Source organism: Muscardinus avellanarius (assembly GCF_963383645.1).
Source record: "Muscardinus avellanarius genome assembly, chromosome: 3".
Lineage (NCBI taxonomy): Eukaryota > Metazoa > Chordata > Mammalia > Rodentia > Gliridae > Muscardinus > Muscardinus avellanarius.
Genome location: NC_137788.1, coordinates 165912221 through 165939352, shown reverse-complemented (window position 1 = coordinate 165939352; position 27132 = coordinate 165912221). Strand labels below are relative to the sequence as shown.

The 27132-nt window shown below is 46.5% G+C and overlaps 1 protein-coding gene across 2 annotated transcripts in view; it reads left to right on the top strand.

Annotated features, from left to right (window-relative positions):
- The window catches only part of GABRB3 (gamma-aminobutyric acid type A receptor subunit beta3), a gene marked incomplete at both ends in the record, with an annotated part of 211799 nt that overhangs the window by 174555 nt on the left and 10112 nt on the right, over positions 1-27132 (top strand). For both annotated transcript variants that reach the window (XM_080692596.1, XM_080692595.1), the window contains 3 exons: positions 6912-6994; positions 10377-10514; positions 19995-20147. In XM_080692596.1, the coding sequence (XP_080548722.1) occupies positions 6912-6994; positions 10377-10514; positions 19995-20147 (374 nt within the window). The remainder of the gene's footprint in view (positions 1-6911; positions 6995-10376; positions 10515-19994; positions 20148-27132) is intronic.

Below are 27132 nucleotides of genomic sequence, written 5' to 3'. Positions count from 1 at the left end.
GAGCTATTGTTCTAGCCTTGTGCGGTGAAAGGTTCAGTAGCGAGGGAGGCAGCTACCAGTCAGCCACTGTAAGTTCTGAGCTCCTGGACTGTGGCTGGGGTGCCAGAGGGACTGAGGTTTCTGTTGTATTAGGTTTAAATTAATTCAGAGTCTAAGCTGACAGTCAGGTGTGGCTAAGTAGCTGCCGTTGTCGACAGTGTGGTTCCTGAGTGTGAGGATCCCCGGTGCCACAGTCAGAGCCACAGAGCTGGGAAAACTCACAGTGCATGCCTGACTGCTTCAAGTTCCCTCCTCTTCCAAGGGCTAAACCTTAAACTTGAGGAAACTGAAGACGTTCTCGATCCACCTACCCACACAATTCCTTTCCTGGCAGGTGCTCTAGAAGCACAGGTATTTTTCTTAGTTTTGGTTTTCACCGTTCCTGCCAGCTTTGGACTTTGTACAGTTACCATCCCGTTACTTTTTGCAAATCAAGAGAAGGAACATCAGGCTGTTCTCATTTGCCCCACATGACAAGGCATCTCACAAAGACTGCATTCCTGACGCCCGGGTATAGAAACATATTCCTATGGTAGGGACACCCTGTCTACTCAAGGCTCTGCTACCGACGACACTGCTCAGAAGTCTTAGGAAGTGATTCCTTCCTACTGCTGGTGTGTGCTCCCTTGTGCACGCAGTTACGAGGGTCGACTATTGTATCAGCTATTTGTTGCTACAAGAGTGCTCAGTAATAAACAACTGGGACGCTTCGGTGCCTGCCATTACAGTGCTTGTTGCTCCCGTGTCTGTGTGATTCATGAGCGTCTCTGCGGACTCTGGCTGCTCATTCACAGGCTGGATGTACATAGCCCACTAGCTCGTTGGGGCAGTCTCTGAGAAGATGACTGCTCACCTCAGACCTTTGCCCACTCTCCTGCTAGGACCAGCAGACTCATCTGGGCATGGCAGAAGCAGAAGAGGAGACCAGAAACACAGGATAAATGCTTCGTGGAGCCTAAGCTTGAAACTACCACACAGCTCTTCCACCCATTCTACCAAATACAGCACATTACAAGATCAGCCCACAGTTAGATGGAGCAGATTGCACCTTCATAGTGCAAAGAATTACAACTGATATGGGGAAGAGAGTGGGTCCTGAGAAGGGGAAGGAGTGGGCTGGGGCTGTCAGTATACTCAAGTGACCATGATGATTTCCCCAGCAACATCTTCAACTTTAGACTAGTCTGTAAATGTATTTCTTATATCTTTTGTAGAACAAAACTCAGAGTGGGATACCTGACACATTGGCATGTGCCATGTAACTTCTCCACGTTTCTGAAAACTCTTACTTAATAGAAACACTTGGTCTACATTATTTGATATGGGCACTTAATTTTAGCATCTGAGTTTGTATCCTTTTAGAAATGATGGCTGCCTCTGCCACCCAACACACCTAGTACTTGGGGATGAGTGAGTCGCTGCACAGTACTCGCAGAGAGCTAAATTGTTACTCATAGAGAAAGAGCTTGCCTGTGGTGCTCTCCCTTGGCCCACATCCTTGAACATTTGGGGCTGCTGGTGGCAACCTGTAGGTGTCATACACATGCCACTCAACTGCTTCCAGGTCTTGTTAGCTTAACAAGTTTGTAATGCACAGGCCAGCACTCCCTCAAAGGTGCATTCTACTGTGCTCTTCATGGCAGTGAAAGCCATAAGGCTCATGGGTGGCATTAACATTGTGTTCAATTCTGCAAGATTCAGTCCTTCAATTCCACAGGACTCATTTTTTGCGACATAAGAATCTACAGAGATCACTTACCTTAGTATCTTTCACAGCCCACAGAGGCTTTTGCAGGGTCAGGAACCATGCAAGGCCAGAGCTCCTACTGGGGCCTTTTGATGGAGGGCAGACATTCCTGCTGACTCTTATATTTGTGACCTTAAAGCCATGAAAGGCCAAGCTACCTCGTTCTATTTCTAATTTGGCTTGAGCCTCGCGCTGTCTGCCTGTGCCTGGTCCTTGACTCTCCAGTCATTTGTCCCATGGGTAGACAGCACTTTCAGGCTCTGGTGGTATTCTAGGCACTAGGCAGGTGACTGAGGACTCTGCCTCAGGAGTTGCGTGGGGGTTGGCAGGGGGCCAGCTGGTTGGTAGGTGGATGCCCCCGCTGTGGTTGGTGCTCAGCGTAACAATGGGGCAAGGTGAGCAGTGACTGAGGAGTAGGCACTTTAGTCCGGAGGCCTCTAAGAAAGCTGGTCAAGGTTTCCATACAATAGGACATCCAGGGACAGCAGAATAAACCTATATACTGGGCATTTTAATCTTCCCTCTGTAGTATTTATGGTAAATTGAGAAGATTTATATAAATAGGGAAAGAGATTGTGCACTTTACTTAATTCATTGTAAGAACCAATCCCTGACTCTCTTCATGGTCAGCTCCCAGAAAAACAGATAAAGAGTCTTTTCATACCTCATATAAGAAGTGGACATTTCAGACAAATATTTGTAAGAGTAAACACTTTTCTAACCAGCTGCTAGCAACATTCCCACAGAGCCCCCGCCAGGTGGTCTGTAGAGAAACCGTATTTTCGCAATCACATGAAGAGTTTGCATCTGCCCTTATGATTTTTAAATTGGTGGATATTTAAAAATAGAAGTTCTGCTACCTAAAAAAATATTTTACAAGTCCAATACAATTGAGACAAAATGAAAACCTTTTAACACACTAAAAGCTCAAGTCTTGACTTCCTTACTCAGCTATGCAGGGAAAGGACACCAAGTATGGTTTGCAGACGGTCAACAGCAGCCTCATGATACGGGTTAGAGCTTGCTGGAGATAGGTTTATCTGTAGAACCTTCCCATTTATTCCTTGTATTTTTATACTTTTGACTCTCAAATTTATCTTTAGGTATGTGCTGTTCCAAAGGCAGGATGATCTATTAAAGTTTTCTCTAATGGGTAGGAAGCTGGATTAAATTTTACTAGAGTTACTGTATGAATAGTACATAGAACATTTATTTTCTCTATATTTCCAACTTGTCATATATATAGACATATATAAATGAGACTATTACTGTATAATAAATATTTTGTGTGTATACTCATAATATTCTTATGCATATGATCTATAAATATCGATCTTATCATCTACCAAATTTCTCTACTTTATTGATTTTTATTTAAAACAAAAACCTCACGCTTGATAGTTGAATCCATTTTGTTCTTTTTAGGGTAAAGTAACTGTTAAAGACATAGTCGGGTACAGAGTTCAAGCTACCTGGATCTGAGTGCTGTGGCTGTTTCCCAGTGCCATGGAGAATGTGACCAGCCTACTTACTTCTCCTAAGCCTTGTTTGCTCTTCTGAAAAGTGGGAAAAAAGAATAATAATACCTCTGTATGGTTGCTGTTGTGACATTAAATGCATGTATGCTTCAGGAGCTTGGCATAGAGTTGACCCTGAGCACGTGCTCAAACTGTGCTACGTAAAGTACAGATGTGACCTGGGTCCTGGACACCAACGTGACAAGTCAGCACGGTCTCTGAAGCATTGTCCAGGACCTCTGTTCTCACTTCTACCTCTGTTGTTATTTCTTTAGTTTGATTTACTTTCTACTTCCAGCATCCTTGAAGTGTAACTATTTACAAGGAAAGGGCATATAAAATACAGACCTCTTTTCTACCACATGGCCATGCATTTCTCTAGTTTTCTGTCGGCAGCACACACTTGAGCCTTAGAGATGCTAAGCAGTATTGTTTGTCATTAAAACAGCAGCAGCAAAGCGTCTGCTGATGTGCTGAAGAATGATACTGCAGAGATCCTCACCCAGTCAAATTTGATTCCTTAAAAACAAGACTCATGTTCTCAGATAACACAGCAAGCACTGTGGAAATGGAGCTACATGTCAGTGATCTCCTGAGGCACACAAAAATTATTCCGCAGAAATATCGGTATGTAGGTGTGAGTGTTGAGATCGCACAGTGGGACCCAGATGCTTCCCAGTGTCATCAGAGTGGCAGTTCTCCAACCTGCCCTGGCCTGGCCACTTTGCATGAGGGTTGGTGGCTCCCAAAGGAGTTGCTTCGTGATGCAGAGCCTTCTTCCTCCCCTGGCTGCCCCGCACTCCGCTTGTCCGTGCCTTTCTGTGAACCTTCTTCTTTCTTCTTCTGTTGCCTTTAGCAGCATGAGCTGTATCTTCCGTCTCACTCTTCACCATGAAAGGGCTAAGTATGTTTTCTTCAAAGGCAGAAGAGTAGTGAATATATGTTTCTACATTATTCCTCAATTTGGCCAGTATTGTACTAAAATGGAGAGATCTGCGCAAATCTTACCAGCAGTAGTTGGTGAGACGAAGGGCAGACTGTCACCGCGTATTTTAGCTTCCTCTTCCCCTTCCAATGCTTTCCAAGAAGTACTCTACATAATGTCACAATGAGTGTGAGACTGTTGCATGTGGCGCCCCAAAGCAATTTGATTGTGTTTCTGGGGTGTGTGTGTGTGTGTGTGTGTGTTTGTGTGTGTGTGTGTGTTTGTGTGTGTGTGAGATTTGGGGAAGCATTTTTAAAAACCAATAACAAATAATAATCTCAGTTATTCACTATTCAAGTGATTAGATACCAAAACATGCAAGAAAATTTAAAATTTTGAATAGTTCAGTCAGTCATTTTCTTTTCAAAAAATGTAAGATTTTAGCAGAATTTTATTCTGCTTTTGCTTTTCTAGGCTCATGGGAATCTTGTGTGGAAGTTGAGTTGTCAGTCTGCCATAAGACATTCCAGAATTGAAATGTGTTAGGCTGGAGCTTCAGCTGGCTAGAAAATCAGATGCTGTAGAGAAACATGGCAATGCTGCTGTGTGTTGCTTTTGAATCACGGAAGGCCGTGCACCCCTTGGTGCCAAGGATGAGTGGAAGTGTGAAGACCCCAGGGGGGGATGAAAGCCACTTTCTCCACTGGACTGGGTCATAGAGTATATGTGTGCACGGTGCATGTATCTATTTGTATAGAAAAATTTCACATTGACCCATCTGCCTGAGTACATTGATGTTTTCTCCTAACTGTTCCTCTTAGCCATTAGCAAACAAGCTTTTCTCAATTTGTCCTTAAAAAGGACACTGATATAAGGACACACATTATTCATTATTCCCTTAGGACCTGACTTAAGGGAGACAAGTATTTCTGAAGTGGCACATCCAGGTATCTTACAGCTCTTTGGACTAGGGAGTGTCAATAGGACCAGAACCTGCTCATGTTCTCCTAAGTCTTAACCACTTTCTATTATATTCACAATGAAAGCTATCTAGAAAAAGCTGAATACCAGGTTACAAGAAAGGCCCCTGGAGGGCCCTTGGGGAGTCTTGAGGCAACTTTAACATCTCAGGAAAAGGCATCAATCCCTCTTCTTTCTCATGCTCTACCACTGAATTTGGTAGCCAGATTCACCAGTTGAACAACTCCTGTGTAAGTTTTGAGAATGTTGCTTCCCAGAGATGCAGAGGGCTGGGGCACAGGTGCTGCTGTCCCCTCACCTGTCTGCTCTGCATTTTCTCTACCTTTGTGATGCCTCCTCGTCCATCCTCACCAGCCTCTTAACCATTCCTTCTCAGGTCCACTTCCACTCTGACCTTCAGAGTATAAGTTATGTGCATGAAAGAAAATCCTTTTCTACCTGCTCTGCTTTCAACTCGGGCCGTATCATAGTTCCCTAACCCGCTAATGGTTGGCTCTCCTCGATTTGGAATCCCAACCATTCCACTCAGCTTCTACAGTGATGGGGAGGAGGTGGGATTCTGAAGAAATAGGATGGCACGGGGTGGCTTAGTTGCTGCCTTTCCATCGGCAACTTTGAGCAGGTTGGCTGTTCCCCTACCAGGACTGTAGACACGTAGTCAGGGGACCCCTTTCAAGGCGTGTTGTTCTCCACTGTAGGGTTTACTCTTTGCCGTTGGGGGACTTAGCTGTCTTCAGATCATGATATAATCTTTTTCTACTGCTTTCACTGTCTCCAAGGGAAGTTATCCCACTGAATTTTGATCCATAATCAATAACAGAGAAGCCAAATAGTCTCTCTGAAAGGATAGATGGTCATATGGTGGAAAAAGTCTGGAGTATTAGACTCCAACCCAACAGACAACTCTAATAAGAGTTCACGGTTCTCACGTGTAGCCTATGGGCATACGGCTACTTTAACAGTTCATATGGAAAATAAAAGAAGTAAGACTCAACCTAAGCAGCTTTTCCACACAGAGTCCACTAGAGAGGCCAGAGAGCCAATGCCAAGGACACAACAAAAGCTGAAGGTAAGAACATCCTCAGAAACCTTTGGCTATCCACAGCCAGTAAGATTGAATGGCTGACTTTATAGGATTAAAGTTTTGGTTGCTGCAATTGTACACATATTTTAAAACTTGATATTGTAGACTTAATATATACACTTTTTGTTAACTAAAAATTTTAAGAAAATAACATGGTTTTTGTTTGTCTTGATAAAGACAGTCTCTAGTATATTTTAAGTTTCTCGTCACTCAAATTTCTCAGTTTTTTTTGTTATTGTTTTTGGTGGTACTGGGGGTGGATCTCAGGGGCTTTTTTTTTTTTTACCCCCGGGCTATACTCCCAGACCTATTTTATATTTTATTTGGAAACAGGGTCTCACTAAATTGCTGAGAGCCTCACTAAGTAGCTGAGGCTGGCTTCGAACCTGTGAGATCCTCCTGTCTCAGCCTCCCAAGCGCTGGGATTATAAGCGTGCGCCACCACGCCCGGCAAATTTCTCAGTATTTTAACAAAAGGTATTTAATCCCGTGTGCTCTGGGGAAGGGATGGACCCCGTGGTGTGGCTCTGGGGAAGGGCTCCCTCCGGCTCTCCAGAAGTGCTTCCCACGTGCTCCTCAGCCTGTCTTTAACACCTGGCCTCACTCTGTGTGTTTCAGAATCACCACCACCGCAGCGTGCATGATGGACCTCAGAAGATACCCGCTGGACGAGCAGAACTGCACGCTGGAGATTGAAAGCTGTGTGTACCCGTGTCTGGCTTTCCCTGTTCTTCATTTTGTGTTAGGTTTTGTCATTATTTAGCATCCTGTTCAAGGCCTCAGTGATATTCTTGATGTACCTTCTTCAAATATTTCCGTCATGGAGGGGGGGAGGGAGAGGGAGGAGACAGGGACAAAGAGACCCTCAGTCCCAAAGACAGTTCTTCATTGTAATCTGATTAAGAGAGTCTATTTGCTGTACTGAAATATAAGAAAACAAATGTTCCCCATCTCCGTCCATTCAGCAAGAAGAGAGCAGACACAGAGATGCAATTTTCTTAAACTATGTTTCATCACGCCTGAGTAGCTCCACTGCTGGGACCCTGGGTAGTCAGAGCAAAACTCATTTTCCATCAGGATCTCGGCTTTACAAGCAGGCCATTTCTGCATCTCGGCAATTTTCTGCCATTTGAGGAGCATTCTGATTCTTTATTGGTAATTCGGTGTCGAAGACATCCGTGTCAGGAGGCGTGCTGCAGCTCCAGCGTCTCCCTAGCAGGTGCGCCCTGCCACCTGAGGCACCCTTGCTGCCGTGGACACTTGTTGCTGGTCGTGACCCATCAGACTGGTTCATCAGGAGTCTCGATTGCATTGAGGTTACAGTTGATGTTCGTACTACCTTTTGGTGACTGAATGGCTTTGACTTACAGTGTCACTTGACATGCTTGTTGTGAGAGAGCAGGTAGAGACATTGCGTGGCTGGGGGCTGTGTCCAGGCCCTGGGCGAGACAGCATGATGACCCCATCTCCACACTCCATAGCTGTGCTTTCAGAGAAGATGAGGGACATAAAATCATGTCAAGTGATGCATAATTAAATCTCTGGGGACATTTTCCATAGAGAACAGAAGGGTCAGGGGGAAGACAGTGATTTCCCAACAGCTAGAGGAGAATACTCAGAAGTTGATGGGTTCTGTGTGGCCAGACTCCAGTGAGACAGGGTCAGTGTTACCAGATCCAGGGCCTGCCTCAATTTTCCAAATGAAATAACTGGAATAAGCCTTTGGAAAGAAGAAAAAGAAAAGTATTGATTTTCTAGAAATGAGTGAACTTAAACATTCAGGAACAAGTCCTGGATTTTCCTCTCACAAAAGAACCAGATTCCTTTTAGGAGTCACCGTTCAGGGTCCTGCTGGTGTCTTATCAGAAGGGATGTAATTCATGTCCAGGTCTTCCTCAGGTCAGTCCCTACTCAGATCCACAGGCTCCCATTCATGCTGCGGTGTTTATCAGAAGGAGCAAATTCATGTCCAAATCTTCCTTGAGTTGCCAGTTCAGAGCCACTGGTGCTGGGTCCCCTTCTGTCAGCAAATGGAAAAGAACATGTTATTTGATAACAGGGGGTGAAGGAAAGGAGGAGAGGACAAAGAAAGAATAATGTCAACTTGAAACAATCCATCTGTTAGGTGCCTGGGTCAGAAGCGGGTCCCTGTTACAAAAGTTTCAGGAAGGCAGATTCGGGGGTGTCTGTGTAAGGATGTGTTTTCTGTTCTGACTGCGTCAACACGTGACGAGTGGCTTCTAAGAGTGTGGCTTCTGTCAGTGGGATGGGAGGGCTGTCAGGGACAAGGAGTGGGAAGTTCTGCTGTAAATGAGAGGCCCTTAGTATGCAAGGCCCCTCGCCCTACAGAGAATCCATGATAAAGTATTTGAGTGGAGGATAAGGCATTCTGGTGGCCTGATGATACGTATCTCCGTAATGGGAAGGGGAAAAAAGAAAGATATGACTTCATTTTCTAACAGGAGAGTGGATTCCCTGATCCCCAAATTTATCTAAAGCATTCTTACTGAGATGCACACACTGTAGGCTATCACAGTTTCTTTCCTGCTTTCTCTTTTATGTTTTGTGTTTCTTGATTTCAGTTCTGTGGCTTGGGCCCCAGGGCCCTGCTTGTACAAAGCATATACTCTTCCACTGAGCAGCACCCTCCACCTCTGGGCAGGAGCTGTTGTACCCACAGTGACACAGAGAGAAGATCGACAGAATGCTTGTCTGTGGAGATTATGTTCCACAAAAACCAGAAAACATTTAGATAAAAAACAGACAGTGAAAGATGTGTTAAAGAAAATAAAGTATGAACTGAGTTGTGAGAGTGAGAGGCTGCTTGGAGGTGGAACCTCAGGCGTCATTTAAGTCATGATGCAAGTGTGGGGACGATTGGGCATAGGAGGATCTGGAAGTGGGTTCCTGCAAGTGGCTACAGAAGCCCGGGAAACAGCAGACGAGACTGAGCACCATCAGGAGCCTCGATGGCCTCGTGAGCAAGGGAGAGGGAGTGGAGGCTCATGGGAGGGTGAGCTATGGGTTCACGAGGTCCTTGTAAGGAAAATGGTCTTGTTTTTGCCAATTGCATTGGAACAAATTGAGGGTTTTAAGACTAGGAGTGTCATGGTGAGCTGTGTGTTTTGTTAGAGGTTGTCGTGGATGCTAGCTGAGAATGGACTAGGAAGAAGTCAGAAGTGGAGAGGTATGCCTCCTGATTTGCAGAGAATACAGCAGATTGGACTAGGGAGATGGGGGGAGGTGGCCATGGCCAATCTGTTTGTCTACATCAAATGTCTACCTTTCTGTTGTATATGTTCAAATCCAAAAGTCTGTTTCATTGAAACATTTCTTTGGATTTATTGAAATTGATCTTATTGAAAAAATTGACCTAATTTTTAGGAGATTCTTGGGTGTCAAAAACAACACTTGGCTTTATTGTCCTATGTATTTACTCTTCTCAAGAGCATCTATTAATTATCAAGTGAACATAGCACTGTACCAAGAACTGGGTTTGGAGTTTCAATCTGGCTAATGAATTTCCTCATTCTGGTGAGACTGTACAGATCTCTAAGGACCAGGAGTCTTCCAATGAAAGATGACTCTAAGCTTGCAACATCCTATGGCCAGGAAGAACTGATGAATCCATCCAAACAGCAAGGAGGACACTACTTTGGCTTTGAGAGTTTATGAAATCAACCTGCAGTTGTTTAACTTTGCCTTTCCCGTAGCTCTTGAGAGAACTTGCCTGTCTGGTGTCTTCATACCTGAATCTTCATCTTCTCTTACTATCCTCCTATCCATTGCCCTTGAAACATCTTTTAAATTCACTTCTGAATGATGTCTAGACCAACTCTAAAGCTAAAGAAAACTCTGGCCCAAGCCCCCAGTCTCTCCACTTTTCAAGGTACAAATCAAATAGCACAAATACAACCTAAGAGTTGGTTCTTTGATGACATTTTTCCTAGGATAAACACATTAAGCCAATGTTCAAATATGGCAAAGCTGTTCCTTCCATTTTATGAAAGTTCTTTGGCTGTGCACGTATACAGAAAGATGAGATAAGTGTATCCACCACGCTCCTTTTCTCTCTCCTGGTAGATGGCTACACCACAGACGACATTGAATTTTACTGGCGCGGCGGGGACAAGGCTGTCACTGGAGTGGAAAGGATCGAGCTCCCGCAGTTCTCCATTGTGGAGCACCGTCTGGTGTCAAAGAATGTTGTCTTCGCCACAGGTGAGTCCCGTGTCTCACCATCCCTCGGAGACACTGACTGCATTAGTGTGATAGTATCCTTAAGAGATATGTGTCCACCGGCTCACAGCCCTCGATTCACAGAAGTACCATCATGGGTAACTTATCATCAACCCCCTTTGCCTGTTTCTACAGGGAATCAATGAGCTTTGAGGGGTAGGAAGGGTCACCCCAACGTGGGTTGTTCTCTGTGGCTTGCTATTGAAAATATAAAGGAGAGGGGCCAAATGTGACCAGTCAAGGTTTTGTAACATGAGAAAGGCTCATCCTTGGGTCAGCAGGAGGAAATTGATAACCCTGAGGCAAGAAGGAAAGAGAAAGAGAATCAGTGGAAGAAGGTGGTTCTCCTCCCCAGACTTGGCCACCTTCTCTCCACCCTGGGCTAATCATCAGCCCTGGTGGTCCAGGAATGAGCCAGGTACAGCTAGCCTTGCCTCTAAAGATGGTCATCTTCTGCTGTTATGTGGGTGAGGTTGTTCTGGTCTGGGCTTCATTCTCATTTCGTTTTAACTATTCCAACATGGAGATGTTTTCTTTCACCCTTTTTTCTATTCTTGCTGAGTTTTTACTATATTATAGTCACTATATATATATATATATATATATATATATATATATATGTATATATATATGGTTTGTTAGTCACCTTTTCATTGCCAAACTACCTGACAATAACCACTTTGATGGGGAAAGGTTTGCTTGACTAACAGTTCCTGAAGTCCAGTGTACGGTTGGCTGCCTCCAAGGCAGAGCTATGGCAGCAGGGCCTGGTGAAGGGGAGCTGCTCAGCTCATAGCAGTGGAAGCAGAGAGAGAGAGAGAGAGAGAGAGAGAGAGAGAGAGAGAGAGAGACAGACAGACAGACAGACAGACAGACGCACACGGGAGGCAACACTGGGATGGAACCCAGGGGAATTCTACCTCTGAGCTACACCCCAGCCCTATCTTTTCTTCTTTATTTTGAAACAGGGTCCACTAAGTTGTGGAGGGCCTAACTGAGTATCTGAGGCTGGACATGAACATGTGACCTTCCTTTCTTAGCCTCCCACATACTGGGACACTGATGAGGTAGATTAATAATCCACTGTTTTCACCTCTGAACATTGCTGAATTGCCCAACACAGGAGGTTTGGGGGGATCCGAACCATAATATGCAACTTCTCTCTCCCTCTCTCTCTCTCTCTCTCTCTCCTCTCTCTCTCCCTCCCCCTCTCTCTCTCTCTCTCTCTCCTCTCTCTCTCTCACACACACGTGCACATGCACGCACACGCACACACACACACACACACACACACACACACACACATTTTGGTGGTACTTAGGATTAGCCCAGGAAGATTCTACCTATGAGATGCTTGCCCAGCCCTGTTTTATTTTTTGTTTTTAAAAGCGTCTTAGTAGGTTTCTGAGAGTCTTGATACATTGCTGAGACCATCCTGGAGCCTGGGGCCTCTTGTCTCGGCCTCTGAAGCACTGAGGTGACAGGCATGCACCACCACACCTGGCTCATGCAGTCCTTTCTTGATAGCTTTGTCTCTTTACTGAATGTTGTGCATGGTAATTGAAATAATAAATGAAAGTGCTGTACAAACTCTAAGGAATTGGGAAATACCTAGTGAGGGTGTTAGCCCTGGCCAAGCAATGATACTCATGAAGCTGGCAGGTCTGCTCTTTCTGTCGGCTGCCTGCAGGTTGAATGCTCCTGACCCACAGCCTCCTGCCTCCCTCTTTTCTGGCCAGGTCTGATTCATTTCATCCCGATGCTACTCTTTCTGTGCTGCCTCTTTGGCCTGCTCCCCCTCCAGCTCCCCAGCTGGGGTAGGTAGTTGCTCTGGGCCTCCCCAGCAATGCGCCAGCCCCAGTCCACTTCCACTCACAGCTCACCGTGCCTTGGCTGCAAGGGTTCATTTCCCTTAGGGGGACCTGTCCTCATCATGACTCACCACCTTTTTTTCCTGCCTTGCTTAATGCATAGCATTGCAACAGTAATCACTGTGAACAGTACATCCAGGTCTTCATCCAAAGCTCTTCTCTCCATCCTGAAAGAGCCAGTGTATGTGATGGGTACCCACAAAAGCGTGTTTTCAAGACAGCGTTCCATTTTCCATGCAGTGTTGCTTTAGCCTCTGTCACAAGAGGCCCTGCAGATGTCCCTGCAGCCTCTCTAGGAGACGCACTGAGGTGATTAGCTCCGGTGGGTACTGAGAGTTAACAGGGGCGTAGGCACAACATTAAGAAAAAAGCTTCACAACAGAAAATTGCGCTGTGATGAATTCTATAAAATGGATTCTCTGGCAGTAGGGATTAACTCAAAGGCATTCTACCTCCAAGCTACACCCCCAGCCTTTTTATTCTTTATTTTGAAGCAGGGTCTCACTAAGTTGCTAAGGTTGCCCCAGAATCTCAGATTCTCCTGTCTCAATTTCCCAAGTACTTGTATTTCAAGCATGTGCCACTGCACCCAGTTGAGGAACAGAATTTACTTCTTGCCAAACTGGAATGTATCTGTTCTGTGGCCCCCAGAGTTATGAACAAACATTCTGTGGAGAACAGAGCTATTATTCTCTCAGGGGAGTGATCCCAGCTATGCCTGTCTTTGTCTAGGAGATTGCAGCTAAGGCCATGAAGGCGCTGCCCTGAGTATCTCGTATTGCACCTTGTTGCAGCCTCTTCAGGAAGCCAGATGAGGTGTGTGTGTGTGTGTGTGTGTGTGTGTGTGTGTGTGTGTGTGTGTGGTCATGGGAGGCACTACTTCCACAGGACACCACAGCCCTGTCTCTGGCAGCATCCTCATAGCTGTAATCCAGAATGACTGACCACACAACTCAGACGAGGAATGATTTATTTGCTCATAGTTTTCTGGATATTCTGGGTTCAGTTCACGTGAGGCCAGGGTCTGGAGCTTAGGACATGAGGGGGGAGCAGGGAGAGGGAGAGGGTAAGGGCTCTGCTTCCACATCATGGAAGCCGAAAGCAGGAGAGCAAGCAAGGGGAGGAGGAAGCACCCTCGGGACCCACCCACTCCAGCCACAGCCACCAGCCTGGGCTACCCCCTAGTATATCCACTACAATGTATCTATCTGCTGATGAGATTACAGCCCTAATGGCAACTATTTCAACCCTGAGCTCTGCAGGAGACCTTCCATTTCTGCATTTAACAAACTCCTTAGAATGGCCATCCTGGATCCTCTATCTCAGAACCACTCCGTAGCACTCTTCTACAATACAACCTCTTTCTTTCTTTTAAGCACGTATTTAGAACAAGTTATAAGGGTGTCTGGAGAAAATAGACAATGCATCAGATATGGAAGACAATCCTTAAGTTTATGTAGACCCATGAGGCCATCAGAATGCAATAGTGTGTTGTTTTTTCTTCCGGCATGTTCTAAAATTTTTGTTTACTATGTATAGTATAAGGCTCCATATATGTCAATCATAAGACCTCCTAATCTTCAAAGAACTTGCACTTTATTTGTATTCTTTATTCTATTGCAAATTATTCTCTCTCTCTCTCTCTCTCTCTCTCTCTCTCTCTTTTTTGGTGGTATTGGAGTTACTGGACCCTTCTACCTCCGGGCTACACCCCCAGACCTATTTTTTATTTTTATTTTTATTTGGAAACAGGGTCTCTTAAGCCAGCTGAGGCTGGCTTCGAACCTGCACGATCCTCCCGTCTCTGCCTCCCAAGTGCGGGGATTACAAGTGTGCGCCACCACGCCCGGCTGCAAATAATTCTAATTTTACCATCCATGAAGAAACAGCCATAGCCTCATCATCTTAAAAACAAATTTTTTTTTGGTGGTACTGGGGATGGAACCCAGGGGATTTATACCTCCGGGCTATACTCCCAGATCTATTTTATATTTTTTATTTGGAAACAGGATCTCACTAAGTTGCTGAGAGCCTCATTAAGTAGTTGAGATTGGCTTTGAACCTGTGTGATCCTGCTGTTTTAGCCTTCCAAGCGCAGGGACTACAAGCATGCACCACCACACCCAGCATCTTAAAAACAATTTTAAATTAATTATTACACTATTTTATTTTTTCCCACAAGTGTTCTGAATTAACAAAATTTTACTAGGAAGCTGGATTGAAGGATTTGCTAGCCTGAGGAAGGATTGCCAAAAAGTGATGATTAGGCCTGAACAAAAGTGCTAGAAGTTTGTTAGGACCAGGCAGAATGGCCCGCAGAGATTTCACTGAAGATCTGGGTGTGAACTCACCGAGTCTATGGAAGGATGGGTGGAGGCTGGCATGGTTGGGAGAGGCGAGGGAGGCCCTTGGCTTGCAGAATATAAGGGCAGCTCCTCCGAGTCATGCAGGGAAGATTCTGTGTCTCACCACATCCCCCCTTTCCTTTCAGCGACTATAGAGTTGTTCCTTGCTGTGGTTTTCTGTGGGTGGCACTTCTGACCCATCTTTTGGGGAGGCTGAGGATGCAGGCTCTGGGTCAGGGAACACATGCATAGGCGCATCATAAATGCTCACTCAGCAGCTGGCGGGTGCTGGGCACTCAGAGACACACAGGAGCTTCTTGCCCCATGGAGTCGCTCACTGGCCTGTCTGTTTCAGCCATATTCCCCAGGTGGCTTCCTGTCTCTGTCTCCTAAATGTTTTGTTAGCGGGAATGGGGCTACAGTTGGAGAAATCACTGAAGTATGTTCAAGAGACAATTTATACAGAGTTTGCAAACTCTGAGCCTGGAGCTAGGCTGCCAGAGTGTAAGTGCAAACCCTGGGCTTTTTGGCAGTATGGCCACAGGCCATGAAGGTGGTTATTCAAGTTGGTGTGCATGGGGATATTATTAGAGTCTATTGGATGGGGTTGTTGAGAGGGTTCTATGAGTTTGTATAAAGAGTCAAGAAGAGTAGCTGCTCCATGGAAACCATTGATTAACCGTTGTGATCTAAAATGTGAGGGGCCAGAAATGAGGTGTATTTTGAGGAGTCTGAGACTAAAATTGAGACTAAAATTCCCTAGTAGTTTAATGGAGCTTTGCATATTAGGTAACTATGATATCATTCTCTGAGATGATTAGATCTTGGATAACTGACATCTAACTGCTTGCTTGAGAGATTCTTAAGATCAAAAATTGCTTGTAGTTCATATTGGTGTCCTTAATGCAATCCCAGTGCCTACTCTACTCAATAAATAGCTTGAAACATGTATGGTCCTTGAATTGAGAGAAGAAATTTAACTGTTATGACTATGTATATATTCAGATGAATTATTTCTGCAAAAGATATAATTAAATGAATCTTCTGCAAAAGAGATAGTATATAAATGAGTGACATTATATACTCAAATATTTAGGATACTCAAATATTATGTGTTACTGGAATATTCACATGAATCTTCTGTGACCCTGCATAAAAGGTAAGTATACCATCACTCAGGAAGAAGGAGCTATGTTTTATAATTGTGCTTTGAAGATAGGAAAGAGCTAGCTGAGTTAATTAATATAAAATATTCAGTTCCTATCATGATTCAGCAAATATGTTTTGGAAAAAAGTGTTTCAATACATTTAGAACTCCAAAAGAAAGCTTTTAGAGAGCATAGGCTCAACACTCCAACATATAGGCACAGGTAGAAACTTTCACAAGTCCCCAAAGCTCAGAAAAATCAAAACAAGAATTAATAAGTGGATGGCATCAAACTAAAACGTTTCTGCTCATCAAAGGAAATCATCAAGAGTCTAAAGAGGAAGCCTACAGAATGGGAGAGGGTCTTTACCAGCTATCCTTTTGACAGAGGTCTAATATATAGAATATACAAAGAACATAAATAACTCTACACTAAGCTGGCCGTGGTGGCACATGCTTGTAACCCCACCATTGGGGAGTCTGAAACTAGAGGATTACAGTTCACAAACAGCCTCAGCTACTTAGCGAGGCCCTTCACAACTCAGTGGGACCCTGTTTCAAAAAATAAAAAAGACTAAAAGATAGGGCTAGGGGTGTAGCTTGGAGGTAGAATGCCCCTGGGTTCCATCCCCAGTACCACACACACACACACAAAAAAACACTTTAGACTAGAAATAACCCAATCAAGAAATGGACAACTCAATTAAATAGACATTTCACTAAAGAGATACAAATGGCCAATAGATACATGAAAAATGTTCAACATCATAAGCAGTCAGGGAGATGCAAATCAAAACTAAACTGAGATCCGTTTAACCCCAACCAGATGCCAATTATAAAGTCAAATAACAATAAATGTTGGCAGGGCTGTGGGAAAATAGGCACTCTTGTACATCGTTGGTGGGAGTGCAGACTAGTCCAGCCACTATACAGATCAGTGTGGAGATTTCTTAGAAAACTGGGAACAGATCCACCATATAACCTAACCATGCAACTACTGGGTATCTTTCCAAAGGGGTTGAAGCCAGAGAACTACAGTAGCATATGCACACCCATGTTCATAGCAGCACAATTCACAAATAGCCAAACTATGGAACAAAACTACAAAATTATAGGAAATGCACACCATGGAATTCTATCAGAAATAAGAAAATTAAATTACATCATTTGCCAGAAAATGGAAGGACCTGGAGAACATTATGTGAAGTGAGATTAGCCTATCACAAAGAGGAAAGGGTCATGTGTTTTCTTTAATATGTGTAGGATAGGAAATAATTGGGATACAAGAGCGACTCCAGATGATGAGGAGAAACCTCAGGCGAGCCAGGGAGGAGATACAAGGGTAGGGGTGGAGGAAGGCTGAGATTCATTAGTACAAATACTGCCGTGGACTCTGTACATACATGTAAACATATGCCAATGTCAGTTTGGGTACTCTATATTGGGAGGGAGGGCAATGGGGAGGGGGCACCAAGAGCGTGTGCATGTATGTCTTGTCTACATTCTTTACATTGTGATGTAAGATATAACGCACCAATACAATAAAAATCTCTCCTCTATCTTCTAGCTACAATAATGGTTTGACATAGTTTAACAGATGCATGTAAATATGGCAAAAGCCTAAAAGAATAGACCTGTGGTCTCTTACAGTCCTCGTATCTACTAACATTCTGAGCTCCCCCCATGATACCTGACCTTGAAAGTCCTTCTTCCTCCCTGACTGAAGAAATCGCCCACATCCTTACGCATCTCAGTCCACCAAGGGGAAACTTCTCTCAACCCAGTAGCTCCCGTGCTGCGTGGCACTTGTGTCCGCAGGTAGCACACACCTCTGCCTTCGGGGCAGCTCTGTGTGCACCCCTCCTCGGTGTGGAGCGAGTGCTTGTTGAGGCCATCGGCTGCTTTTTCATCCACCTTGTGGCTGGCTTTGCCACTGTCCCACCTCTGGGCAGGGCGCACCTGCCCACTCTGAGCGCTGAGCGCCTCGACGTGCTGCTGTGCTGGCTTTCACTTGAAACAACAATGTGTTCTCTAAGAAAATACAAAATAAAACGGGGTATTTTCTTAATTCTAAGTTCTGTGTGATGAGTAACTTGGTGAATTCCCAAAAATTGCTGACTGTAATTGGATGGAGAGTCCCCTCTTAGAGGAAACATCACGTAATAAGCCTTGTGACTATGTAGTTATATCGACCCTCTTTCAAAACATATATACATAGCCTTGCAGGAGAAACTACACACTCGCGCGCACGCGCACGCGCACACACACACACACACACACACACACACACACACACGAAAAGAAAAAATTACCCCAATTACAACAATTGCAAGACTAAATGCTAGGTTTATTAGATGCTTTCTCCCCTCCTCTCCTCTCCTCTCCTCTCCCCTCCCCTCCCCTCCTCTCCTCTCCTCCCCTCTCCTCCCCTCTCCCCTCCTCTCCTTTCCTGTCCTCTCCTCTCCCCTCCTCTCCCCTTCCCTCCTTTCCTCCCCTCCCTCCCTCCATCGTCCCTCTTTCTTTCTTTCTTTCTTTCTTTCTTTCTTTCTTTCTCGCTTTCTTCTTTTGCTGTACTAGGGACTGAACTCAGGGCATTCTACCTGCTAGCTGCACCCCCCCCAGTCCTATTTTATTTTAACAGGGTCTCACTACGTTGTAGAGGCCCTCACAAATAGCTGAGGCTGGCTGCGAACCTGCAATCCTCCTGTCTCAGCCTTTCAAGTACAGGAATTACAAACGTGCACCACCACGCCTGGCTTTCTCTTCTTTTTTTAAGAAATATCTTTTTGTTGGTGCATTGTATTTTGGCATCGTAGTGAATTCTGGAGTGATAGAAACATACACACACACGGCACTGTGTGTTCCCCTCTGGGGATGTAATTCTGGTTGGAATATGGCCGATGACAAAGTAGGAAATCAGCGGGTGAAACTTCGTCTTCTAAATGAGGGTGGTTGTCATATGGGTGAGCCAGACTGCTAATGGGAAGGATGCAGAGGCAAACAGAAAGGGACATGGAAAATGCATGTATTGGGCAGAAAATGTGAGCCTGTCTGTCTTAGATACGAAGCAAAGAAAGGCAGGCTGTCCCAAAGCTTGAGGTGCAGGCAGCCTCAAAGCGGGGACCGTCCACGAGGGACAGGGGAGGCGGGCACTGGAGAGGGCTGCTGGCCTTCCCGGGCCAGCTTCCAGCAGCAGCTTCATTAGAATCTCAAGGAGGAACAGACAGGATCAGAACTGAGGATGTGGTGCACTGGAATAAACAGGACAAGAAGACCCAAACAAAACAGAAGGGCACCTACAGCTGTGCACGGCGTCCTGCACGGGCTGCGCCCGCACTCTGCAGGAGCGGTGTGGTAGAATTCCAAGTGGAACGTACACTTCTGAGAGCTACCACTCCATTGCACGTAAGACAATGGACAGCAGCTAGGGGTGGCTCAGCAGTGGAGCACTTGTCTTGCATTTGTGAGGCCCTGGGTGCTGTTCCTAGCACAGAGAGAGGGGGCGAGGGAGAGAGGAAAAGAAGGGGGGATGGGGGAGAGAATCAACAGGTGTTTCTCTCTTAGTCTGTATACACTGCTGCTGTGCAGAGGACTGGACTTGTTTCTCTGCCCCTCAGTCCTTGCCCTATCCTCAAGCTGTGCCAGTTGGTCTAGGGTCAGCCAGTGACCTCCAATGCATGTGTCCAGGGTCCTCTGGATGGACGGACAGGATGACTGGTAAAGGCCAACATGTCCAGTAAAACCTTGAGCCTAATTTTCCTTGTCTGCGATGGATAAGAAGGGGCCAGTCATCAGTAGGAATCAAGCATGATACTTGACATTATCCTGTACTCTAAGTTAAACAAAACCTCCCCAGAGTTTCCAGGGGGCTGTTCCCAGCTGAGCATTTGGCTCTAATAGAATATCCTCTGCATTACCTTTAAATGGACTGAAACGCACTCCCCTCCCGATTCTATCAGTGCCGAGCCAGGCAGGCAGAAGCAAGCTGCCTGGTGAGTGCCGCCCTGGGTCGGCCTCTGGGATTCTCTGCGTGCTGTTGACCCGCGGGCGTCAGAGGAGAGAGACCCTTCTCCTGTGTAAGACTCTGTGCTTCTCGTAGGTGCCTACCCTCGACTCTCCCTGAGTTTCCGGCTGAAGAGAAACATCGGCTACTTCATCCTTCAGACGTACATGCCCTCTATCCTGATCACCATCCTGTCCTGGGTGTCCTTCTGGATCAATTACGACGCATCTGCGGCCCGAGTGGCCCTCGGTACGTGTGGCTGTTTATGCTGAAATGTACAGTGACCCATCATAACGGCGTCAGGGACTGCAAGGCTGCAGTTCAGCTACAACTTTTGGGCATCGTGGCACTAGCCTCGCTCACATCGCCCCTTTTTATCTTGAAACACTAATTTCATGCACGATTCCCTTGATGTGTTAATTTAATTATAAGGCTCAAATGTGAATTTTCATGCTCATGAAAGGGAAAAAATATGCTTGCAGAATATTTGCATAATATAACTATTTTTGACACTAATTTTAAAGCGGGGATTAAAACCTCCTGCTCAAATTATTCCACGGCCCCAAAAGAAGACTTGATGAAGTGTGTATTCTTCGTTTTTAAGTAAAATAAAATAATAATAGTCAAATACTACAGCATATAATTGGAATTACACAATTTAATGGGCATTAAAATAGACAATTAGATTCTGAGTGGTTCCCAAGAACCCTAGTGATCTTTTCTGACCATTGGTTATTTGACAACTAGATTATTAGCTGATAATATGCCTCATCGGTTTCAGTATTATTTTAATACCTTGTTGTTAAGGAAAGGCTAATCCTTTCCAGAGTAGTATTCTCTGCTCAGCTAATTAGTATGAAACATCGCAGACAGTAATCATTTGACTACATTTAATGTAAATACAGAGCCGATGAGAAATCCCTAGTCCAGTCCCTCTCTAGGTAGGGTTAAGTTTAATTCTTGAAAGTGAAATCAACAAAAATTTCATCGAAAATTGATGGAAAAAGACTTTATAGCACCGTTGCTGGAAAAGTTGCTTACGGAAACTGCTAAGGATTCAAGAGTTTCAGGTTTTACTTTTTCCTTTCATTTTTCTGTTTCCCAGCTTCTCCCGGGGCTTTACCTGGCTAGCCTTCTGCTTCTAAGTGAATGTGTGCTCGTACCTGCCTTGCTTAGATCCACAGTTGTGTGACTTGCCCAGAAGATAAGATGTGTCCCCCACCTTAGGAAACTACACTTAAGTTTTGCTTGAGAAAAAAAAAAATAACAGGTAGCTATTTCTAAAGAATTAGGTAGGGAAGAAAAAGTACTCAAAGAGAAAAAAATCTGCCAAAAAATTAATAAATCTGCAAGAATTTTATGTATTTCTAATGGGTATGGTAAGCAAAAGTCTCTTTTAAAAAATTCTCCAGAAGCCAGTTGTGGCGGTGTACATTTGTGATCCCAGGACTTAGCTCAGCACTTGGAAAGACTGAAGCTTTGAGGACAGCCTCAGCAACATAGGGAGACCCTGTCTCAAAATTAGAGATAAAATAGGCCTGGGGTTATACTGCTGAGATGGAATGCCCCCAGGTTCAATCCACCAGACACACACACACACACACACACACACACACACACACACACTAGGATTTCCCGCAGCCTGAAAAGGGTGCAGTTTGTCAGTCAGCCATATGTAGGTTTTACTTGTTTTTCTTTTTAAAGATCCGAGATTTGTCTTTGTTAAACTATTTTTCTTCTCACTTGCAAAATTCAGAAATACAGTGAATGAATAGGAGCAGATCCCAAATTTGCAAAGCTGTTAGATAATACAATTTCAGGTACGCCTTTTAATCCAGCGTGCGTGCGTGTGTGTGTGTGTGTGTGTGTGTGCGCGCGCGTGCGTGTGCGTGTGTGTGTGCGTTCATGCGTGCGTGCGTGTGTGTGTTTGTGTGTGTTGGCTGGGAATTGAACCCGGGGACATTCTACCTCTGAACTGCACCCAGTGTACTTTGGAACAGGGTCTCACTGAGTTGCTGGAAGCCTCATTATTGCCAAGGCTGGCCTTGAGCGTGCATCACCACATCCAGCGAGTGCTACCTCTTGAGAAAAATGACATAACTGTCCAGGGCACAGTTGCCGGGGGCCCTACGCCGAGGAGAGGCCTGCACACGCGGAGTCCTGAGGCTGAGCCTTCGGGAGCCTCGTCTGGCTCTGCAGGGCATGTGTCACTTCTGCCATGACTAGGGGAATGGGAGACCAAAGAGCCAAGGGCTGAAGGTGCTGGAAAGGAGTCTCTAAATGTCCCGCCACGGCAAACTCCACGCCTCCCTCAGTTGTAACTGCCGTCCTGTACTATGAACCAGATGCAACAGATAATTCATCTGAAAAGGGTTCCACTCCATCCAGCCTCGCGTGGTCTGTGGAGACAGATCCGTGTTGTTTGGGCACAGCCTTGGGATTTCAGACTCAAGCCTGCCTGTGTGGCTCTGGGGCGCGGGGGCAGGGTCTGCAGAGGTGCTAAGACTTCATGCCTGGAGGACTGTCAGGTTCCTCCAGGTGCAGTGACAGGAAGGAGGCAGAGGCGGAGGCCGTGGCTCACAGGCCTCGGGGTGTGTCCAGCCGCCAGTCCAGCAGGCCAGCTGGTCTCTCAGAAGTGAACACGGCGCGCTCACCCGTGGCTCCCTCAGCAGCGTGCGGCCTGTGTCAGAGTCAGAGCCATCGGGAATTAGTGTCATGGGGTCGTGCGCATGGACTGGCAGCCTCCCCGCCAGCCACACGGCAGGTCTGACCAGGCCCCGGCAGCTCCAAGGCCCTGTACCACATTCTCTGCTGAGGCTGTGGACGCAGATGCCTGTCCCGCAGACGATCCGCCGCGGGCCGCGGTGCTTCAGGAACACCAGAGGCGGGGCAGGGAGCCAGGCGGTGGAGTCACAGGACTGTCAGGAGAGCCTGCAGAGGGCTTAGCCCGACTCTCCACCAGGGCGGGCGCTCTTCCCCCCTTCCCCGCGTTTCACTCACTCTCTAGTTTTAATTACTTACGGTCAGCTGCAGTCCAAAAATATCAATGGGGGAATTCCAGAAATAAGTAATTCATGCCTTAAATAGCACTTAGTACAGTGTATATTTATAACATGTGTGTGTGTTTTGGTGGTACTAGGGATGGGACCCAGGAGCATTCTACCTCTGAGTTACACCCCCAGCCCCGGTTTTTATTCCTTATTTTGAAGCAGGGTCTCACTGAGTTGCAAAGGGCCTCACTAAGTAGCTGAGGCTGTCCTCAAATCAGGATCCTCCTGTCTCAGCCTCCAGAATGATTACGAGCGTGCAGCACCACGCCCGGCTTGTGTTTTTATTAGTAGCAGTTACTGCCATTTCTGTTTAAGAATACATAATCTGTAAATTAAACGTTAGCACAAGTATGGGTGTATAGAAGAAAATGGAGTTGAGTGTGCCATCCATGAACTCGGGCTTCCACCGTGAGGCTGGGAAGTGTCTTTCCTCTTGGATGAAGGAGACTACCGTTATTCCTAAGACCTTCACGGACACTACATGGAAGACTTACTTGGTTACATGGGTTTGCTAAAAAAAAAAAAAAAAAAAAAAAAAAAAGAGCAAGCGAGCCAGAGCTAAGCTGGCACTGTTAGAAGCATTATGATGGAGGCTGCCCCTGCCCTGTGTGGGATGTGACCCTGGCCAGGAGGGTTTGGGTTGAGCCACTCCACCCCTCCGCCCCCTGCCCGTGCATCTTGGATCGTACTCTGAAACAGAGCACTGTCGGTGCGCTGCGTGCCCCTCATTTCCACGGGGACGCGGGGCAGTTCAGCACCTGCGCAGACACATACCTGCTCAGGAAACACTCTCTGGTGCCCTCGCTGGGACGGGCCCTGCGGGCCCTGAAGCTGGTGGGTGGACGAGTCCTCGTCGCAGGTTTTTAGCTGTGCTTGGCTGTTTTGTACACTCAGGACTCTCGGCTTGGCTGCCCAGGGTCTGATGCAAAGATACATTAAACCGATAGTATCAGCTTCACCGTGCTGCGGAGTGGGACCTTATCATTGCAGGGTCCTCCTCAAAGCCTTAAAGTCCAGTAACTGTGATTAATAATTCCGAAAGTGGAAATGGATGTTCATATAATTGAGCCCACATTATTTGGATCAGAAGGAAGAGACATAAAATGTTTTGCTTATATGATGCACATAAATTATATTTTTATTTTATAATCATTTTTATAAATGCAGTTTTTAGAATACAGTCTTTCGTTAGCACAATCTAGGTGAGAAATAATTTGAGGGTAACAATTAGCAGAAATTCCTAGTGGCCTGGTGAATATACAGAAAACATGAAAGCTGCCAGCAACCAGCCAACTCGTGTGCTGTGGCAGACAGCGTCTCCTTAGCAAGTGGGAATTCCAGGCAAGGCCCAAAGCCTGCAGGCTAGCAGGGAATTACTGTTCTGAGAAGGTTATAGCATTAATCCCAGTGTCATCTGCAAGCACAGCACTGATGCCTTGTGGGTGTGGCCTGTAGACTTCGTACCAGCAGCTGGTGGTTCAGACAGAGGTGGGCTTTGGACCTGAGTCATGTTGGCTCTACTATCCAAGCTGTGACCCCTCTTCATTATCCAGAGTATCCTAGATGGGTGAAATAGCGGAAGGAATGTGTAGATTCATAGGCCTTTGCAGCTTAGTGCTCATGAGATTGCAAACTGATAAGACTAGAGCTCTGTATTAGTGAATGTCTAATGCTGTAACAAAAATCCCTGAGCTGGCTAATATATAAAGGAAAAAAATGCATTGAGCCCACTGTTTGCAAACTTTAGAGGCTGACGCCAGCATCTTCTCTGCTCTGACAAAGGCTCCCTGGAAGCCTCATGTGGTTGATGGCGTCCTGGCAATAGTGAGTGTGAGGGGAGGTCACAAGGCAAGATAGGGATCCAGTCCTAAAACCTGCGGCCCTCCTGTCTCAGCCTCCTATGTTCTGGGACTACAGGAGTGCGACGACACGCCCTGCTCGTCCTGCTCTCTAACAATGCTCACTTTCTGAGGAAACACCTGGGCCCCACGAGAACTACCTAGTCCCTTCCTAGGACAGCACCCCACGGCCTCTCCACTCCCAGTAGGCCTGGCTTCCAGAGGTTCTGTCACCTCCCAGAGTGCTGCCACGGGGCCGAGCTTCCAACCGCTGGGCCTTCAACACCCTCGAGCACGCTCAAGGGAGAGCAGGCATTCACGGCAGAGTCTTGCTGTTCAGGGCCTACTGTGCCTGTGCCAGCCGGCCTGGAACCAGGGCCCCAGCCCCTGTTCTGTCCGTGACGGCTGCCGGCCGGCCTCAACCCCGGGTTTCAGCCCATTTCCTGGTGAATCCACTGGGGCCTGTGCATACACGCCCATTCAGAACCACAACGGCCAGGCACGTGACAACGGGAGCACACCACCAGGCTCCCCAGAGCCATGCGGCCACATCTGAAGGCAGCATCTGCGGGCGGGCCTCCCTGCAGTGATTTCCCGGCGCTTTGCGTTGTATTTGTAAACTATGAGCATCCCATGGCCAGGTTCAGATTTTTTTTTTCCTTTGGTGGTCCTAGGGGTGGAGCCCAGGGGCTTTCCACCGCGGGGCTATACTCCCAGACCTGTTTTATATTTTATCTGTGAACAGGGTATCACAGTGCTGCTGAGTCCCCATTAGGAAGTAGCTGAGGCTGGCCTCGAACCTGCGCGATCCTCCTGTCTCAGCCTCCCAAGTACTGGGCTTACAAGCGTGTGCCACCATGCCTGGCAGTGTCAGATTTTAAAATGTCCCCAGGTGCATGTGAGTGTGGCGATATTGAAGGAGGATCTGAACATACTCTGACAGCTGAGGCTTCCATGCGCTCCCTAAGCCGTCATGGTGGCGTGTGGCTGTGGTCTGCGGTTGGATGTCGTCATGGTGGCGTGTGGCTGTGGTCTGCGGTTGGATGTGAGGGTTCCTTCTCCGTGCTGTGGTTCTTGGCTGTGAGCAGCAGCTCGGAGCTCATGGAGGGAGAGCCTGTGTTGGAGATGAAGACTCGGCTCCCTGCCTGCTCTCCAGCTCGGCGCAGGCAGGCTGACTCTGCAGTGTCCCGGTCCTCCTGTGGACACGGAGGCTGCAGAGTCCGGCCTCTGAGGACAGGCATCTGGAGGGTTCAAGCTGAGATGCTTACCACAGAGCCGGAGGTGGACAGTGGCCCCATGCACAGCCCCAGCACCCATAGGTGCTGACCTGCTCACTGCCTCTTGTCTCACTGACAACATTTGTTTTTGTTATTAGTGGGGATGAAAAATCATGACTGGGCTCTTTTCCTGGAAAGACACTTTCTCTCTCTCTCTCTCTCTCTCTCTCTCTATCTCTCTTTCTCACTGGGAATTGAACTCAGGGGCATTTTACCTCCAAGCTACACCTCCAGCCCTATTTTATTTATATTTTGAAACAGGGTCTCACTAGGTTGATGAGAGTCATCACTACTTGCTGAGGCTGTACTCGAACCTGCAATCCTCCTGCCTTGGTGTCCCAAGTTCTGGGATTGCAGACGTGCACCACCATGCCCAGCTGGCTGGACGGTCTGTTTTGGAGAGAAGCCTGACAGAGCCGTGTGGTGCTCTTCACTGGGTTCTGCAAGACACCTGTCATTAATCACTTTTAAAGGCAACAGTTGCATGAATACACAACAGATGACTCTTTGGAGCTGTCTTGCTTTCTGAAGACATCTTAATATTTCAAAACTGCAGTCGCCCAGATAGCCCATCAGTGAGAGTCATTGCAGCCCCACTGAGAGATGTGTCCATCCAGGGCGTTTCTGCAAGCAGAGCTCCACTCAGGGCAGCAGCCCCAGGCACGTTGCTGATGGATGTGCCCAGTCTCTAGGGCCTCAAGTTATTCAGTAGGGAATTTGTGTGAAGCCAGAACTGTGGCTACTGCAGTGGGAGGGAGAATTGTAAAATATGGCCCCTAGGTGGTATAAAGACCCCACTGAGCTAGGCATGGTGACGCACACCTGTCAGTCCAGTACTTGGGAGGCTGAGTCAGGATGGTGGCAGGTTTGAGAACAGCCTCAGCAATGGAGTGAGACTCAGTAACCTAGTGAGACACTGTTTCAAAACAAAAATATTTTTAAAAGGCTGGGGGTGTAGCTCAGAAATAGAATGCCCTTGGGTTCAAGCCCCAGTAACACACACACACACACACACACACACACACCCCAAACTGAGACCCATTAGTGAAAGAATGATACCATTTACACA